Genomic DNA, 17949 nt, shown 5'->3' with positions numbered 1-17949 from the left:
CACTGCATTCCAGCCTAGGTGACAGAGCAAGAACCTGTCTCAAAAAAAAAAAAAAAAAATTTAGCAGAACTCCTTTTTTTAATGAAATTTTCATATAATTACCACATATGAAGAGATAAAAGGAATGTTTCTTAAATAAAAGTTTATTTTAGGCCAGGCGTGGTGGCTCATGCCTGTAATCCCAGCACTTTGGGAGGCTGAGGTGGGTAGATTACGAGGTCAAGAGATTGAGACCATCCTGGCCAACATGGTGAAACCCGTCTCTACTGGAAATACAAAAATTAGCTGGGCGTGGTGGCGCGCGCCTGTAGTCCCAGCTACTAGGGAGGCTGAGGCAGGGGAATCACTTGAACCTGGGAAGTGGAAGTTGCAGTGAGCCGAGATTGTGCCGCTGCACTTCAGCCTGGTAACAGAACGAGACGCCGTCTCAAAAAAAAAAAAGTTTATTTCGTAAGTTGAAATTTGTAACGGTTATTTAATTATAAGGTAACTTAATAAGAACACTGCTGCTTTGAGTGACACAAAAATTTTAAATTAGGGCTTAAAGAAGACAGTTTTGAGCTATGTGATCATTTTCCTTTCAACTTGCTGCAGTTCAATAAAGTCTTTTGTATGGCACCTAGAACTAATGACAGTATTCAATGCACAATGTCATTTGTACAAAACAGCTGGACTATGAGCAATCACATTCTATGTACTATATCTATAAGGATTTAGCCTGTGTTAGAATTACATTTTCTTCCCCATGGTAGGGGAGGGGAAGCACGCAGTTAACTTACTCTATTTACCCTGGATTTTATGGTCAACCCAAATTTCTAAGTCTCATTCATGCTTAACTCACATTTTCCCAGTCTGTGCCTATATAATAGTTGATTTTATGGACTCAAGAGTAATGTTTTACAAGTTTACTGTGTTAAATTTCATATAGTTAATTTTAAGCTCCTTCTTTGTGTCTTTGCCTTAACCCTCTGGTTTTATTTCCTTATCAAACTTCAAACTTAAGATCTTCTTTCACTCACAACTAATTACAACTAGTGGAAATCTATGTCTCTTTGATCTTTTACTGTACCCACCACCATACCCATTTCAATCTTTATCCCTAGAGAGTTTTCATTACTGTCTATTGTTATCTGGGGGAAGCCTCTACTCTGGTGGTATTAAGAAATTGAGTATTGTATAAACCATACTATCTAAACTCAACCATACCTTCACTGGTATTGATCCTTTTTTTTTTTTTTTTTTTTTGAGATAGATGTTTTGCCAGGCTGGAGTACAGTGGCACGATCACAGCTCACTGCAGTCTTGACCTCCCAGGCTCAAATGATTCTCCCTCCTCAGCCTTCTGAGTAGCTGGGATTATAGGCCCAAGCCACCTAATTTTTTAGTTAAAAAAAAATAAAAAAATTTCCCAGCTAATTTTTAAATTTTTTGTAGAGACTGTTTTTTCCTATGTTGCCCAGGATGGTCTTGAACTCCTAGGCTCAAGCAATCCTCCTGCTTTGGCCTCCCAAATTGCTGGGATTATAGGCGTGAGCCACTGCATCCAGCCTCATCTTTTATGATGACCTACCAAATTCTTTATTGCAGTATGTGAGGAATGCTTGGTGACTGCTGCTGACGCAGTGGCTGCCACACCGGTCCTCTGCCTGGTTCAGAATGTAAATGTGCCACGGGAGCTATGTGATATTTTGAGTGAATCTGCATAGTTGTACTTACCAAGGCCATGTCTATGTGTGGACATAGGTGGCATCACACTCCAAGTTTTTGTTTTGGGGTTGTAGCACTCTACAGTATTCAAAGTCTTCAGTCCATCTCTTCCTCCAACCACATACAGTTTGTCATCTAGCACTGCAACACCGAACTGTAGCCTCCTCCCATTCATATTTGCTACTGGAGTCCACATATTTGTACGGAGATCATACTTTTCAATGCTTGTTGCTCCTTCATAGTAATATATAGAAGTTATGTAAATAAAAATTATACCATGATTGGTAATTTTATGAAATCACAGACACAAAAATATAATCTTATTAGCATTGAGAATATATTTCATGAAGGTCCTGCATGATCTAGCCTCTGCCTTCCTCTGTGTTCTCATCTCCTACTATTCTCCAGGGCATACACAGGCCCCAGTAAGAAAAGGTCAAATGGACAACGATTATCTGTCAAAGGAGCGTGAGAAACAACACCCAGAAGTGGGGGAAAAAAAAAGCAGGGGCGTTAAGTGTCATGGAAGCCAAAGGAAGAAAGTTTATAGCAGTAGGTCTGCTAAAAGTATCCTACTGAAAGGATCAAATAAGATGAAGACTAAGAAGTATTATTGGATTTAGCCACACAGAGGTCATGGAGGTTCCTTATTGAGTGGTTGAGACGTGACTGGGAGATGAAGAAACACAGTGAGCATAGAAGATTCTTCTGAGAAGTCTGGCTATCAAAGTAAGGAGAGATAGAAATTACTAGAAGAGTTGAGGAAGGTTTTGTTTTGCTTTGAAAATTTGAAAACTCAGAGTTTGCTTAAATGTGAATGAAAAGCATCTGGTTGAGAGGAAAGCAGCTAAAAATACAGGAGATGAAAGGGATCATAACGAACATAATGAACCGTGTTCATTATGGTTCGTGGCGAGGCAGGAAAGCACAGTATCCAGGGCATAGGCAGAAGAGCTGTCTTTCATGGGAGGAGGGGAACATATTCTATTGCAATAAGCAAGGACAGGGGTAAGTACAGATCAGGTACTTTGGGAACTATGATGGTAGGAAGTTCAGGAAGTTGCTGCCTGAAGGCATCTATGTTTTTCTTTTCTTTTTTTTTTTTTTTTAAGAATTGGAAGATTCCAGGACTCCTTTGATCTCTTTATGAGTTAAGATGAGCGGATGTTTAAAAAAACAAAAAAACAAAAGCCCTCTAAAAAAACCCAACCCCCAGTTGTGAAGAGTTCATCTAGAATCCACTTCTCCCTTCTAAGCTTCTAATACATCATGTAAGCCGTGCTAGCCTTATAGAATTATAATCATGACTAACACTTATTCTAAAGTATTTGTTATAATTTGGTCATCAGAGCACTAGTATTATTGATAATTTCCTAAAATTTAGAAATAGTTTTGTTATACATATAGATTTTCTCATGTTATAGTTTTTATTATTTTTTATTTACCCTACAGAATTCTAAATTATTTGGGATAGACAAGTCTTTTTCTACCTCCGCATACATACATATATATATATATATATATATATATTTTTTTTTTTTTTTTTTTGAGACAGAGTGTTGCTTTATCACCCAAGCTGGAGTGCAGTGGTGTGATCTCGGCTCACCACAACCTCCACTTCCCAAGTTCAAGCAATTCTTGTGCCTCAGCCTCCCAAACTGGGATTACAGGTATGCACCACCACTCCCAACTAATATTTTGTATTTTTAGTAGAAACAGGGTTTTGCTGTATTGGCCAGGCTGGTCTCGAACTCCTGGCCTCAAGTGATCCTCCCGCCTCGGCCTCCCAAAGTGCTAGGATTACAGGCATGAGCCATTTTGCCTGGCCTTCACCTCTGTATTTTTTACAGCACCAAATAGAGTCCCTTATACTTAGTACAGCTGTTGAAAAATATGTTTGAATACTTTTTCTTTATAGTTTCTAGCTATAGTGAGGTTTTTTACTCATATGCTTACATTATAATAGTAACATACATAGTAATAGTATATTTAATTACTCTAAATTTGATCTTAAAATATTATTCCTTCCATCAAATAAATCAAATCAAATTAGAAAATTCCCTCCAACAAATAAAAAGCTAATATCTTTCTTCACAAATACATTTAGGGAATACTTTTCTTTTTAATTTTAAGTTATTTCTTTTAGATCTAGTTTACTAAGCAGTATCATATTCATATGAATTGGTAACTAAAAGTTATTTTGCTAATTTCAAACAAAAATATTAAAACATAGTCTCAGGTATATATATATATATTCCGAATATCCAAAATTAACAAAATCCTAATAATTGTAAAATTTTACGTAAATGCTTGGGACTTCCCTAATTTATACCAAATAATTAACCTTTTATAAAAGTAAGAACAAATATACTCTAACATTTTCATAGTGGCTATTTGGAGCCCGTATTAGCTGATTTGTTTGGCCCTATACTAAACAGATATATGAAGGGACCAAGAGTCCAATGGTCAGACTACCATCTGACTAAGGCAAACTGCTCTTTATTATAAAGATGGGAAATAAGATAAATTAGGGCCAGGCAGATAGCTTGAACAGGATAGGTCAGAGTATTTAATCATTAAAAAAAACTCAGAAATAAAGTTGGTCAAACAGAAGGGCCAGATTAGAGAAAGTCTTAAATGAGGCATTTGCATCTTATGTGGTAGGAAATAGACTGCTGGAGTTTTTGAGCAGAATAATGGCATGTTCACTGAAGAGTTAATGGAGTAGAGTATCATCTCCAAAGCCAAAATGCCTGTTTGAATCTTGATCTTATCACTAACTAGTTGTGTAATCTTTGGAAAGTTGCTTAAGTTCTCCAAGTCTTAGTTTCCCTATATATAAAAGAGAACTGTTAAGAAGATGAAATAATATAGGCTAAGTGCTTAGCATAATGCCTTCCATATATTAACAACATAATGAATGCTATTCCCTCTAAATTAACATGACCAAAATATGTAGGCTGACAGAAGGCTAACTGGAATTAGAAGGATGGCAGCAGAAATCTGGAAGAATTAGATATAAGGCCCATTTGAATAAAGACCTGATGACTGTCAGAATTTAAGGTTCCAGAGAGACAGAGAGAGAATGAGAATTGTTTACTTTGGGTGCTTAGTATCTAGTCCCCTTCCCAAGCTTGGGGAATTTTCCACTGTATGTATGAGCCTTGATGGGAAGCAGGAACTCATCTCCCAGAAAGCTGAATAGACAGATACGCATTTTCCTTGCCATGTACCATGTACCAAGTTTGAGTTAAAAGCTGAGCATCAAGTAGATATTTTATACAAGTTGGAAATATGAGAATAAAATCAAAGTGAGGGTATTATACATAAATATAGAGATAATAGTTAAAGCCTTGAAAAGGGGAGAAAAAGATAGAGGGAGAAGAGTGCTAGTAATGACTACAAAAGCTAGCACCAGTTCCAGGTACACAGATGATACTTAATAAGTATCTGCAGATTATCTGAACAATGGAAAATCTTTTCCAATGTTGAAATATTTATACTGTAACCCTAATCAGTTATCTTAAGTTATTTATTTCTGTACCATGCAGTCATCAGACCTATATCTAAAACTTAAGCATCTACAAATAAATAGCACTATGTTATATGTTATTCGGGTTAGAAAGTGGTAGTCGGGGGTTGCTATTGAATGGTCATGGAAGGCCTCCTTGGTAAGCTGACATTTAAGAGATTTGAGTGAATAATTTCTGCTAGGCATTTCAATATCCGGGGGCAGAGCATGCCAGTGAGAGCATCAGCTAAAGCAATATCCTGGATATGGATAAAATGTTTGGCCTGTTAGATGAATGAAAAGGCCAATGGGGTTGAAATAAAAGCATCAGTAACGGAAGAAGTATTAATAGAATGAGCTGACATCAGAGAGGTAGCCAGAAGTCAGAGAGAGATTGTCAGGAGATTGCAGACTGCTAGTACTAGGAGTTCAAAGAAAGGGGAGATCAATGCATATTGAGGGATAATACACAGAAAGCTTCTAGCATAATACTGGCACCCTGTAGGCACTGTGAATAGTGTTTATTGCTATTATTTTTAATTATTATTATTTTTTTGAGACAGACTCTTGCTCTGTTGCCCAGGCTGGGGTACAGTGGTACGATTTCAGCTCACTGCAACCTCCGCCTCCCGGGTTCAAGCGGTTCAAGCCATGCCTGGCTAATTTTTTTTGGTATTTTTTAGTAGAGATGGGGTTTCACCATGTTTGCCAGGCTGGTCTCAACCTCCCGACCTCAAGTGATCCACCCGCCTCGGCCTCCCAAAGTGCAGGGATTACAGGCATAATCCCAGCCTATTTTTAATATTAATAATAACTTGTGAGAGTGGTACAAAGAATTCTTAAGATACCTTTGACCCAGATTTCCCAAATGTTTACTTTTTACTGTATTTGCTATGTAGGTATTTTTTTTTTTTTCCTGAACTGTTTTAAGAGTAAGTTGTGGCTGGGCACTGTGGCTCATGCCTGTAATCCCAGCACTTTGGAAGGCCGAGGAGGGCAGATCACGAGGTCAGGAGATCAAGACCATCCTGGCTGACATGGTGAAACCCCGTCTCTATTAAAAGTACAAAAAAGTTAGCAGGGTGTGGTGGCAGGTGCCTGTAGTCCCAGCTACTCGGGAGGCTGAGGCAGGAGAATGGTGTGAACCCAGGAGGCGGAGCTTGCAGTGAGCCGAGATAGTGCCACTGCACTCCACCCTGGGTGACAGAGCGAGACTCCGTCTCAAAAAAAAAAGTTGTGGCCCGGTGCGCTGGTTCATAGCTGTAATCCCAGCATTTTGGGAGGTTGAGGCAGACGGATCACTTGAGGTCAGGAGTTTGAGACCAGCCTGGCCAATATGGTGAAACCCCATCTCTACTAAAAATACAAAAGTTAGTCAGGCATGTGTGGTGGCATGTGCCTGTAGTCCCAGCTGCTCAGGAGGCTGAGGCAGGAGAATTGTTTGAACCTGGGAGGCAGAGGTTGCAGTGAGCTGAGGTAGCATCACTGTACTTCAGCCTGGGTGACAGAACAAGACTCTATCTCAAAACAAAAAAACAGTAACTTGCAGAAATGATGGCATTATACCCCTAATACTCAGTGTATCTTCCTCAAAATGAGAAATTATCTGATAAGACCAAAATACACCTAATGCTAAATGATGAGTTAATGGGGGCAGCACACCAGCATGGCACATGTATATACATATGTAACTAACCTGCACATTGTGCACATGTACCCTAAAACTTAAAGTATAATTAAAAAAAAATACAAAAATTAGCTGGGCGTGGTGGCACGCGCCTGTAGTCCCAGCTACTTGGGAGGCTGAGGCAGGAGAATTGTTTAAACCCGGGAGGCAGAGGTTACAGAAGAAAAAAAAAAAAAAAAAGACCAAAATGCAATAATCAAAATCTGGAAATTAACTTTTTTTTTTTTTTTTTTTTTTTTTTGAGACAGAGTCTTGCTCTGTCACCCAGGCTGGAGTGCAGTGGTGCAATCTTGGCTCACTGCAACCGCTGTTTCCTGGACTCATGTGATCCTCCTGCCTCAGCCTCCCATGAGTAGCTGGGACTACAGGCATGCGCCACCATGTCGGGCTAATTTTTTTGTATTTTTGGTAGAGATGGGGTTTCACCATATTGCCCATGCTGGTCTTAAACTCTTGACCTTAAGCAATCCACCCACCTCGGCCTCCCAAAGTGCTAAGATTACAGGCGTGAGCCACAGTAGCCGGCCTGAAATTAACATTTATACAATGTTATTATCTAATCTACAGACCTTGTTTGGATTTTGTCATTTGTCTCAGTTATGTCCTTTACAGCAAAAGAAAATCCAAGAAGATGCATTATAATAGCTGTCATGTCTCTTTAGTCTCCTATAACATGTCTCTTTAGTCTCCTATAATCTGGAACAATTTCTGAATCTTTTTTATATTTCATGACACTGACATTTTTCAATACTATAGACAGGTAAGTTATTTTGTAGACTGTCTCTCAACTTACATTTGTTTCCTCCTCATGATTAGATTCAGGTTATATGCTCTTGGCAAGGACGGCATAGATGGGCGGCTGAGTTCTCCGCAGCAACCTATCTTGCACAATGCTGCTGCTTAGTCTGATTTCTGTCAACATTATCTTTGATCATTTGCTTAAGTGCTGTGTGCCAGGTTTTTCTACTGTAAATATACTATTTTACTCTTTGTAACTAGTAAACATGTGGCTGAGAGACACTTTTAGACTAAGTATCTTGTTCTCAAACTTCTCCCACTAGGTCTCAGCATCCGCTGATAATTCTTGATCGAATTGGTTATTGGTGGTTACTAAATGGTAACTTTTGTAATCTCATCTTTCCTTCTATAGTCATTCGTTGGCATTCTTCTGTAAGGAAGAGCTTTCCTTTCTCCCTTGTTTATTTGTATAGGTGTGGAACCATGGAAACTTTCTGATTTCATAGGTTATAATCTTTTACTATTATTTATTTTGATGCTAAATTATCCCAGATTTGGACAGTAGTAGCCCCTACAAGCTGTTTCCTGTGTCTTTTGACCTATCTCCATCATTCTTTGAGCACTTCCTTATTTTCTGGCCTAGAGGATGTTACACAATTATCTGGTACTTTTTCTGCCCCTGTCCTGCAGCCAGCCATTTCTCCAAAGAGTTCTTTGGCCATATATATACTTATTAAAATATCTTTTTCTCTGGTCCTCCCTCCCCCAAATAAAAGATTATTTGATACCTTTTGTTGAGTCCATTCCCCCAACTGCAAATAATGTACCAACAGTTGACTTCCTAGGTTTTGTCCGAGGACTTTGTAACATGGGTCGTCTCTCTGGTAATAAATGGTACTTCATTGCTTCCATAATGAGTTTCTGACATTCTATATCATCCCGAAAAAGTGCGTTATTTTCCATGTCTGCCAGGAACTAGAAAAGAATAGTGGGTATGTATACTGAATGACTAAGAAAATGGTAGGGTTTACAGAAAAAAATGACATAGTTCTCAAATGGATTTTACATATTTTTTAAAAATTCAAACATAGGCACATATTTTTAACTAAAATATGCAACATTTACAAGATTTACATTTTAAATTTCATTGAAAAACAAAACACGAGTAGCATAAATGGTATACTCTAAAATCTTAGTACTGTAGTGCTTATCTCTGGGTAGTAGGAATACTGGTGCTTTTTAAATAAAGTTTTTTTTTACTACTTTTCTATAATTTCCAGATTTTCTAAAATAAATAATTTTACTATTGAAATCAGAAATAATTCTAATGGAAGAATAATTATAAGTGGGAGGTGACTAATTATGCTGCGTTCACTTAATTTTGCTAAACAATGTTCAACTAACAACTGCAAAAACAAAAGTTACCAATTTCTCAAGGGGAAAAGAACTCCAAACAGTGATTGGTCTAAAAACATTAAAATCCCTTTTGTGTCACTGAATCCAGCTTTATATATTTATATAACACAAATACAATTTTTATATGTTTAGTACAAATATGATTACACCTTGTCTTTTAAAAAATAAAATGAAAATTGATCACATTGGAAATTAAATAAAACAAAAAAAATTAAAAATCTTTTCCTTTTGTGCTTGGTTCTACATTGCCCCTCCCCATCCTGCAATTCTTCCCTGCCTTATAAACAACCTGGTGTGCAGCCTTTCATATTTATGCAATCCTCTGCTGACATAATTCTCATACATTTATATGTATAACATATATAAATATATGTAAACTTTTTACAGTTTTTTCTTTTACTAATTGTTTTATTATATACTTTGCTGCATCTTACCATCTTTACTCAACATTATCTCAAGAAAATTCCTCCAGGTCTTCTGAAAAGGTATAGTTCTGATTTATTCTTTTTAATAACTGAATAATACTCCATAGTATATAGACATGCTAATTTTTTAGCCATTTCCTTATTACAGACATTAATTTTGTTTCAGTATGTACATACATATATACATATGTATATATATGTATATATACACGTGTATATGTAAGCATACTTTTTTCTGCTACTAAAAACAAGTCCAGTACAGAAGTCCTTATGTATTAATTTTTACCTTTATAGGATAGATTTGTAAGAACTGAATTGACTCTAGGTGGGTCAAAGTATATATGTATGTATGTATGTATGCATGTGTGTGCACATATATGTGTATCTGTGTGTGTCTATGTGTATGATCGATGTTGTCAGATTATTTTCCAAAGTGGCTCACATTCCATTATAGCCATGTATAGCAAAGTGGCTCACATTCCATTTTTTATATATATATATATATAAAAAAAGTGTGTATATATATGTGTATATATATATAAAATATGTATATATATATAGCGCCATGTATATATATAGAGAGAGCCATATATATATAGCCATATATATAGCCATGTATAGCAAAGTGGCTCACATTCCATTACAGCCATGTATAAGAGCACAAGAGCACAACATTCCTGCCAGGAATAAGTGTTTTAGCTCTTTTTGTTAATGATATTACATTTTCCCTTTAATCTGAATTTTCCTGATAAGTGAATATAAGCATTTTAAAATATTTTGACCATTTGTACTTTTTTCTTCCTTTATCTGCCTCTTTTCTACTATCTTTTGATTAAAAATTTTAAGAGTTCCTTATAATACACACACTAATCCTTTATTTTTCAATTGTATTTTTCTAGATTTTTAATCATTTGTCTATTAAGGTTGTTTCATAATACTTTTGCCATTCAAATAATTTTTCATGTTTAAGTCATCAAATATGTGTCTTTCTTTTCATAGTCCTGGTTACAAAGTCTTGTCTTTTTGCTTCAGTTTGTAGATGTAGTCTCCTGGATTATCTGGCAAGATTTTATTGCTTTCTTTCATTTAGGCCACTGATCCATGTGAAATTCATTTTTTTGAAATTAATGTTTAAATAGAGTATGAGTGGAGGAGCATTTTTATTTTCTTTAAGATCAATAGCCAGTTCTGTACCACTTATTAAATAACTCCCTCCATTTCCAGCTGAACTGAATCTTGGCCATACTACATTCTCATAAATAGATCTCAAAGTATATGAGGTTTGTTTTTTTTATTCTTTATTCTGTTCTATCGATCTATTTGTCTATTCCTATTTCTAAATAGTATATTACAGTGTCTTTATAGCATATTCTGATACCCAATATTTTTAAGTTTTCCCTCGCTGTTAACCTTTCATAGCTTCCTTCGATATTTTTGTGCCTTTATTTTTCATGTAAACTTAAGACAAATTTATCCAGTTCTTTTTATCCTGATTCTTTTGGAATTCTAATAAGAACTTAAATGTATTTATTAATTAAATTTATTAATTTTCTTAATTTTTGGAGAACTGACATTTTTATATTAAGTCTTTCTGTTCATGAAGCCTTTCCATTTGTTCTATAGCTTTTTACACATTATACCTTTCTTGATTATATATTTCCTATATATTTTATTATTTTCATTGCTATTGGGAATGGGTTTTAAAAGTTTATTTCATGTATGTTTTGCAGGAGAGAAAACCTACTGATTACACTTGTATTAACCTATTACTTTACCAAATTCCCTTATTAAACTCTATGTTATGCAAATAATCATAATTGTCACCAAATAGGGATAGTTGAATATCTTTTTCTAATGTGTATGCTAATTATTTTATTATTGCAATTGCTAAAGCCTTCTAAAGAATATTAAATAATTAGGCTGATACAGAGTATCTTGTTTCTGGTTTGAATTGATATGGTTTTAGTGTTTCATTATTTAGGATAATAGTTGCTGTAACATTTAGTCATCTATTTTTATTATATTCAATAAAGATAATACAGACTTTCATAGATTTTTTTTTTTTTTGAGACGGGAAGTCTCTCTGTCACCCAGGCTGGAGTGCAGTGGCGCAATCTCAGCTCACTGCAACCTCTGCCTCCCAGGTTCAGGCAATTCTCCTGCCTCAGCCTCCTGAGTAGCTGGGATTACAGGCATGCACCACCACATCCAGCCAATTTTTGTATTTTTAGTAGAGACAGGGTTTCATCATGTTGGCTAGGCTGGTCTTGAGCTCCTGACCTCAAGTGATCCTCCCACCTTGGCCTCCCACAGTGCTGGGATCACAGGCATGAGCCACCATGCCTCGCCCCTTCATAGATTTCTTAATAATCATTTTAGTATTCCTGGAAAAAGACCTTTCTGGCCAGAGTGTATCTTTTTGATACACTGTGGGTTGTATCTGACAATATATTTCTTTACAATTTTACTGGGGCATATTTTATGTGTCCTAATTTATCCATTCAAAGTACACAATTCAATGATTTATAGTAAATTACCAAGTTGTGGAATCATTACCATAAAACAGTTTTGAAACATTTTCATCACCTCAATTAGATCCCACATGCCCATTTACTGTTGATCCTCATTCCCGTCTTCTGTCCCAAGCACTAATCTGTCTCTACAGATTTGCTTTTGCTGGACATTTCACATACAGAGAATCATACAATATGGAGACTCTGTTGTCTTGCTTCTTTCCCTTAGCATACTTTTGAGACTTGTCCCTGCTGTAGCTCCTCGTATCAGTGCTTCATTTATTTTTACTGTTGAGTAATATTCCACCGTTGGGCTACTCCTTAGGTTGCTTCCAGTTTCAAGCTATTATGAATAAAGCTGCCAAGAACGTTTATGTCCAAGTCTTTGTGTGGATATATTTCTCTTGGGTAATTATTACCTAGGAGTAGAACTGCTGGGGCATATGGCAAATTTATGTTTAACTTTTTAAGAAACAACCAAACTGTTTTCTAAAGTGGCAGCCCCGTCTTACATTCCCACCAGCACTGTACAAGGGTTCCTGTTTTTGCACATCCTCACCAATTGTTAGTTTGTCTCTATTTTAGCCATTTGGGAAGGTGGAAAATGTGGTTTTATTTTGCATTTTCCTAGTGACTAATGATGTTGATTATATGTTCATGTTTTTATAGAGGAAGAGAGAAACAGTCTCTAAAAAGAGTCACTATAAAAAAGTTGGTGGCATTTGGAAACTAGCACTGCATACCAAAGGCAAAAAAGCCAAATTAAGACCTAAGTCCCCTGACCTACACCAGAATATACATTTTGGTATTAATTACTCCACATTTTTTTCTATGCATGCAAAACCTAGTTATACTTGTCACAGAAACCATTAGTGAATATGCATAAAGTTGGCTCATTAAGGTTAATTTTAATGTTTATGTTAATTCTATTATATACAATTACTTCAGTCATTTCTAAAAAATAAATGTGAAAAAAATGTAGAAAGTAAACTCTTGGGAGACTTAATAGTAACTGCAATTTGAAGCAAAGGATATTTCCTAATATACATATAGTATCTATAAATTATGAATAAGTAGGATTAATTATATTTGAGTAAAAAAAGCCATTAATCTAAGCATCAGATTAATCAAATGGGAGGAACCAGATATCATTTAGAAAATTATTCAGAAGACACTGAGAGAAAAACTACAAAATATATGCTTTCATGAACTCTGCATTTTTGGTGAATACTAAATGCCTTCTCTGCTACAAAAGAAGAGCAAATTATTAAACTGAAAGCATTCATAATACAGGAATAAATTTTCATTTTGTAAATTTTTATCCTGACTCTCGTATTTGTTCACCTTATGACTACTGCTCTAAAACTGTCCCCTCAAACACAAATAGAATGTGAATAATTTATGAACTCTATAGATGTTAAAAAAATGTTTTGGAGGCTGGGCGAGGTGGCTCATGCCTATAATCCCAGCATATTGGGAGGCTTAGGTGGAAGGATCGCTTGAGGCCAGGAGTTTGAGAGAGCTTGGGCAACAAAGTGAGACCCTGTCTCTACAAAACAAACAAACAAAAAAAACAACACTAGTCAGATGTGTGATGGGGCACAGTGACTGTAGTCTCAGCTACTTGAGAGGCTGAGGTGGGAGGATCACTTGAGCCCAGGAGTTTGAGGCTGCAGTGAGCTATGATTGTGCCACTACACTCAAGCCTGGGTGACAGAGTGAGACCTTGTCCAAAAAAAAAAAAAAAAAAAAAGTTGTTTTAGTATCAATACCTTGTAAACTAAAAGAACGCTAAAGGTAAATACTGACTCATTTTATATTTCCGACTTTCTGTAGAAAACAATACTAAACAGAGAGCAGAATAGTGGAGACTCAGATACTTATAAATTCAGGCTAAACACTGAAAACATTCACAATTTGGGTGTCAAAATCTTTTAAATAATATATATATGTCCTAGTATTTCTATACACATGGTTTAAAATTTGATCAAATTGAAATGTTTGGAATGCTTTCAAAAGTCAAATAAAATCAATCACAGTACTTTGAGAAGCTGAGGTGGGAGGATCACTTGAGTCCAGTAGTTGAAGACCACTCAGGGCAACATGGTGAGACCCTATCTCCACAAAAAAATTTAAAAGACTGGCTGGGCACGGTGGCTCACACCTGTAATTCCAGCACTTTGGGAGACCGAGGTGGGTGGATCTCGAGGTCAGGAGTTCGAGACTAGCCTGGCCAACGTGGTAAAACCCTGTCTCTACTAAAAATACAAAAATTATCCAGGCGTAGTGGCATGCGCCTGTAATCCCAGCTACTGAGGAGGCTGAGGTACGAGAATCGCTTGAACCTGGGAGATGGGAGGTTGCAGTGAGCAGAGATCGTGTCACTGCACTCCAGCCTGTGCAACAGAGTGAGACTCTGTCTCAAAAAAAAAAAAAAAAAATTTAAAAACTGGCTGGGCATGGTGGTGTTGGTGGTGTGTGTCTGTAGTTCCAGCTACTCAGGAGGCTGAGGTGGGAGGATCTCTTGGGCCTAGGAGGTTGAGGCTGCAGTGAGCCATGATCATACCACAGCACTCCAGCCTGGGCAATAGAGTGAGACCCTGCCTCAAAATATAAAATAAAATGACCATAAATACTTCTCTTCTGGATTATTCAGAGTTTTTTAAAAAGCCATACAAAGGTTTGGCATGGTGGCTCAAGTTTGTAATCCCAGCATTTTGGGAGGCCAAGGTGGGTGGATCACCTGAGGTCAGGAGTTCAAGACCAGCCTGGCCAACATGGTGAAACCCCATCTCTACTAAAAATACAGAATTAGTTGGGCGTGGTGGCGTGTGCCTGTTAATCCCAGCTACTTGGAAGGCTGAGGCAGGAGAATCTCTTGAACCCAGGAGGCAGAGGTTGCAGTGAGATGAGACTGCACCACTGCACTCCAGCCTGGGCAAAAGGAGCAAAACTCGGTCTAAAAAAAAAAAAGCCACACAAAAATGATCATCTGGTAGAGGATTACAATCACAGGCATTATTTCCTATATTATTTTAAGAATCTACTGTTGGAGACACTATGATAAAATTACTGTATGTAAGTTGAATCCCTTCTAGCTAGGGTAAGTGGAATGTTTCATATTACCAGAGTAGAATAAAATCTCATTTAGTTGGTATCATTGGAAAAGGAACTATTTCACAAAAATAAATTCTCTTGGTAAACAGACCTAATCCCAATTTTTAAAATATTAGTCATTTATTATTTGATTGGCATATGGCAATTTAATGATTGTTATATTTTCCTACCTCTTAAAATAAAACATACAGAATACAATCCAACATTTTCTTCATTATTTTAGTGTCCACTTCAAAACTTTATTACTTGATAACTCTAATTCTGCAATCTTGCCATTCACTTTTGGCAATGAAAAAAAAATCAACCCTGCCAATATCTCTAAATGTCACAATACTGCAGCACAGTATTATCACTGTAGGAAAGAAAAATGTTCTGAGAGGTAAAGTAACTTGTTTAAATTATACAAGGCAATGTGGCCCCCATCACCACAACTTATGGTGGATAATGGTTCTCAAACTTGAGGATGCATCAAAGCCACTGGAAGACTTATTAAAATACCATTTGCTAGGCCCCAGCTCCAGAGTTTCATATTCAGTAGGTGTGGGGTGAGGCCTAATTTGTATTCCCAAGAAGTTCCCAAGTAGTGCTGATCTTCCTGTTAGGAATCACACTTTGAGAACCACTGGGCTAATCCACTGGATTTTTCTTCCTTGTCTTCTTTGTAGCAAAGGATGATGATAAAACTTCGTCCTTTTTCAAGTGTGATATCAATTTTTAATAACACTCAGTTAATTAGCCAGGTTTGGGAACAACCACTATATACTGTGTTTCCTAGGGTTCATCCCAAGCACTCTTGTGTACTCCTTGGCCAGTGTCATTCTCTTGCCTTTGGATTCAACAATCTAAGGAAGTAGTTTTCAAAAAAGACTAAGGACTTCAGAGTCCTTAGGCTCTAAAAGAATTAAAGGTGCCAAGAAGCTTTGGGAACATGATTCTTCAACTTCCTTCCCCATCCCCTGAATTAGCTCTTCATTCTATATTCCTTGTTTCAATTGCCGGCACCTTTTAATTAACCTAATTGCACAAATCAGAGTCATTCTCGATTCCTCTTTTTGTATATCTTCACCATTCAGTCATTAAGTTTTGTCAATTTGACCTCATAAATAGCTCTTGAGCCTGGTAATTTCTGTCTATATCCACTGCCACAGTGTGCCTAATTCACTTGTCTGAATTCCAAAAGCCTTCCTAATTGGTTTTTGGCTTTGACCCCTCAGATCCATTCTCCACAATGCAGTTATAGTAATCTTTCTGAAATAAAATTATAATTATGCCATTCCTATTAAAAAATCCTTTAGTGCTTCCTCGTTGCTTTCAGGATAAAATTCAAACTCCTTGGCATAACTAGAGGTTCTCCATGTTCTGGTCCATTCCCCTCTTCAGCCTCATCTCTTTACTTTATCCCCTTTTATTTCTGCACTCTAGCCATGCAAACTACCTTCAAATTCCAAAACACAATATATTTGCTTATGACTTCATGATGAAGTACAGGCTCCTATTTCTCCTGGTTTTCATGCCCCCGCTTTTGGATGGCTAATTCATAATGTGGATCAAATAACACTGTAAGAAATTCTCCCTGCCTTCTCGTCAAACCCCCTCTTTTTGGTGGGCTACTTCTTTTATTTTCAGAATGCCACATTCATGTATCTGTCACAGTCTTCATCTCATTATAATCACTGATTTATTTTTTAATCTATTTCTTCCTCCATCTGATACCATCTCCCCGCCACTCCCAGCAATTTTACACACAGTACACTCAAGAGGCAGAATGGTTTAGTGGACAAGGCACAGAACTGTACTTGGGTTCAAGTCCTACCTCTGCCTCTTATTAGCCCTGTGATGTTAGCCAAATAGCAAAAACCAAATAAAACTACAATGCAGAAAGAGAGGAATTTATGCAATCATATTGTAATTTTGAACATATGGATTTACTTTTTTGGTCTGTCACTTCATTTGTACAACAGGTGTTGGAACAAATGATCTCCAAAATGCCTTTCAACCCTAAGAACTTATGGCTAGGATTATCAGCAGTATCCTGGATAAGAGACATTTTAAAGGTCTATGAGAGTCATGCAAATATAGTATCATAAATATCTGAAACTACAGAAGTGAAGTCAATTGTCAGGTTACTTAATGACATAGATTCTTCCCAAAGTCGAATAGGATTTTTCAAATTTGGTTTGATTTCATCTAGAAAGAATTTTTAAAAATCTGCTAAGTAGCAGTAAAAATGTAACTCCCTTTTAAAAATCTGATTTCAAGAGAAACATTTTATTATGTTACTTTTCCTGAATTATTATCAACTCAGGCAGTTTCAGTTCTATGTATTCATACAATATTCTATTTCTGAAGAGGAAGGTCTTAGAAAGCATCCACATTGATTACTGTCTCTGTAAAGAACAAACAGTAACTTGTGCTCACAACAGCAGGAAATAATACATTATGCTCAAGATAACTGCAAATAAGAGAACGTTTGTGACACTTTAAATTAAAAAAAGAAAAAGAAAGTCTGAACTTGAACAGTAACAGCTCATTCTTTTTCTGCTTTCAAGACCTCTTTCACCATTCAAGGCCTTGAGATAGGCAGCAAAGTATGCAGGGAAAATTTTTATATATTCCAGTGAAAATTGTAAAAAGGGGAAAACTATGCATGTAAATGTTATGACTAATTGCCTTGAACATACCAATCAGATATCTCTTAATTCTGAAATAATATTTTTATTCACAGCACATTTTATGTCACAGAGCATGTTTCTGATCCTTATAATAATCCTGTGAGGTAGTCAGGGAAGATGTTATCTCTACTTGACAGATGAAGAAACTCAGCTGTGTGAATAT

General features: G+C 36.5%; 1 protein-coding gene across 4 annotated transcripts in view; it reads right to left on the bottom strand.

Annotated features, from left to right (window-relative positions):
- The window catches only part of KLHL5 (kelch like family member 5), a 76002-nt gene that overhangs the window by 16957 nt on the left and 41096 nt on the right, over window positions 1-17949 (bottom strand). For all 4 annotated transcript variants that reach the window (XM_024246128.3, XM_024246127.3, XM_054553445.2 and 1 more), the window contains 2 exons: window positions 8432-8618; window positions 1717-1941 (listed from right to left, as the gene is read on the bottom strand). In XM_024246128.3, the coding sequence (XP_024101896.1) occupies window positions 1717-1941; window positions 8432-8618 (412 nt within the window). The remainder of the gene's footprint in view (window positions 1-1716; window positions 1942-8431; window positions 8619-17949) is intronic.

The sequence above is a fragment of the Pongo abelii genome, chromosome 3 (genome assembly GCF_028885655.2).
Source record: "Pongo abelii isolate AG06213 chromosome 3, NHGRI_mPonAbe1-v2.0_pri, whole genome shotgun sequence".
NCBI classification, from domain to species: Eukaryota; Metazoa; Chordata; class Mammalia; order Primates; family Hominidae; genus Pongo; species Pongo abelii.
Note: the sequence above shows the minus strand (reverse complement) of the source record. Positions and strands in the feature narration are given on the sequence as shown.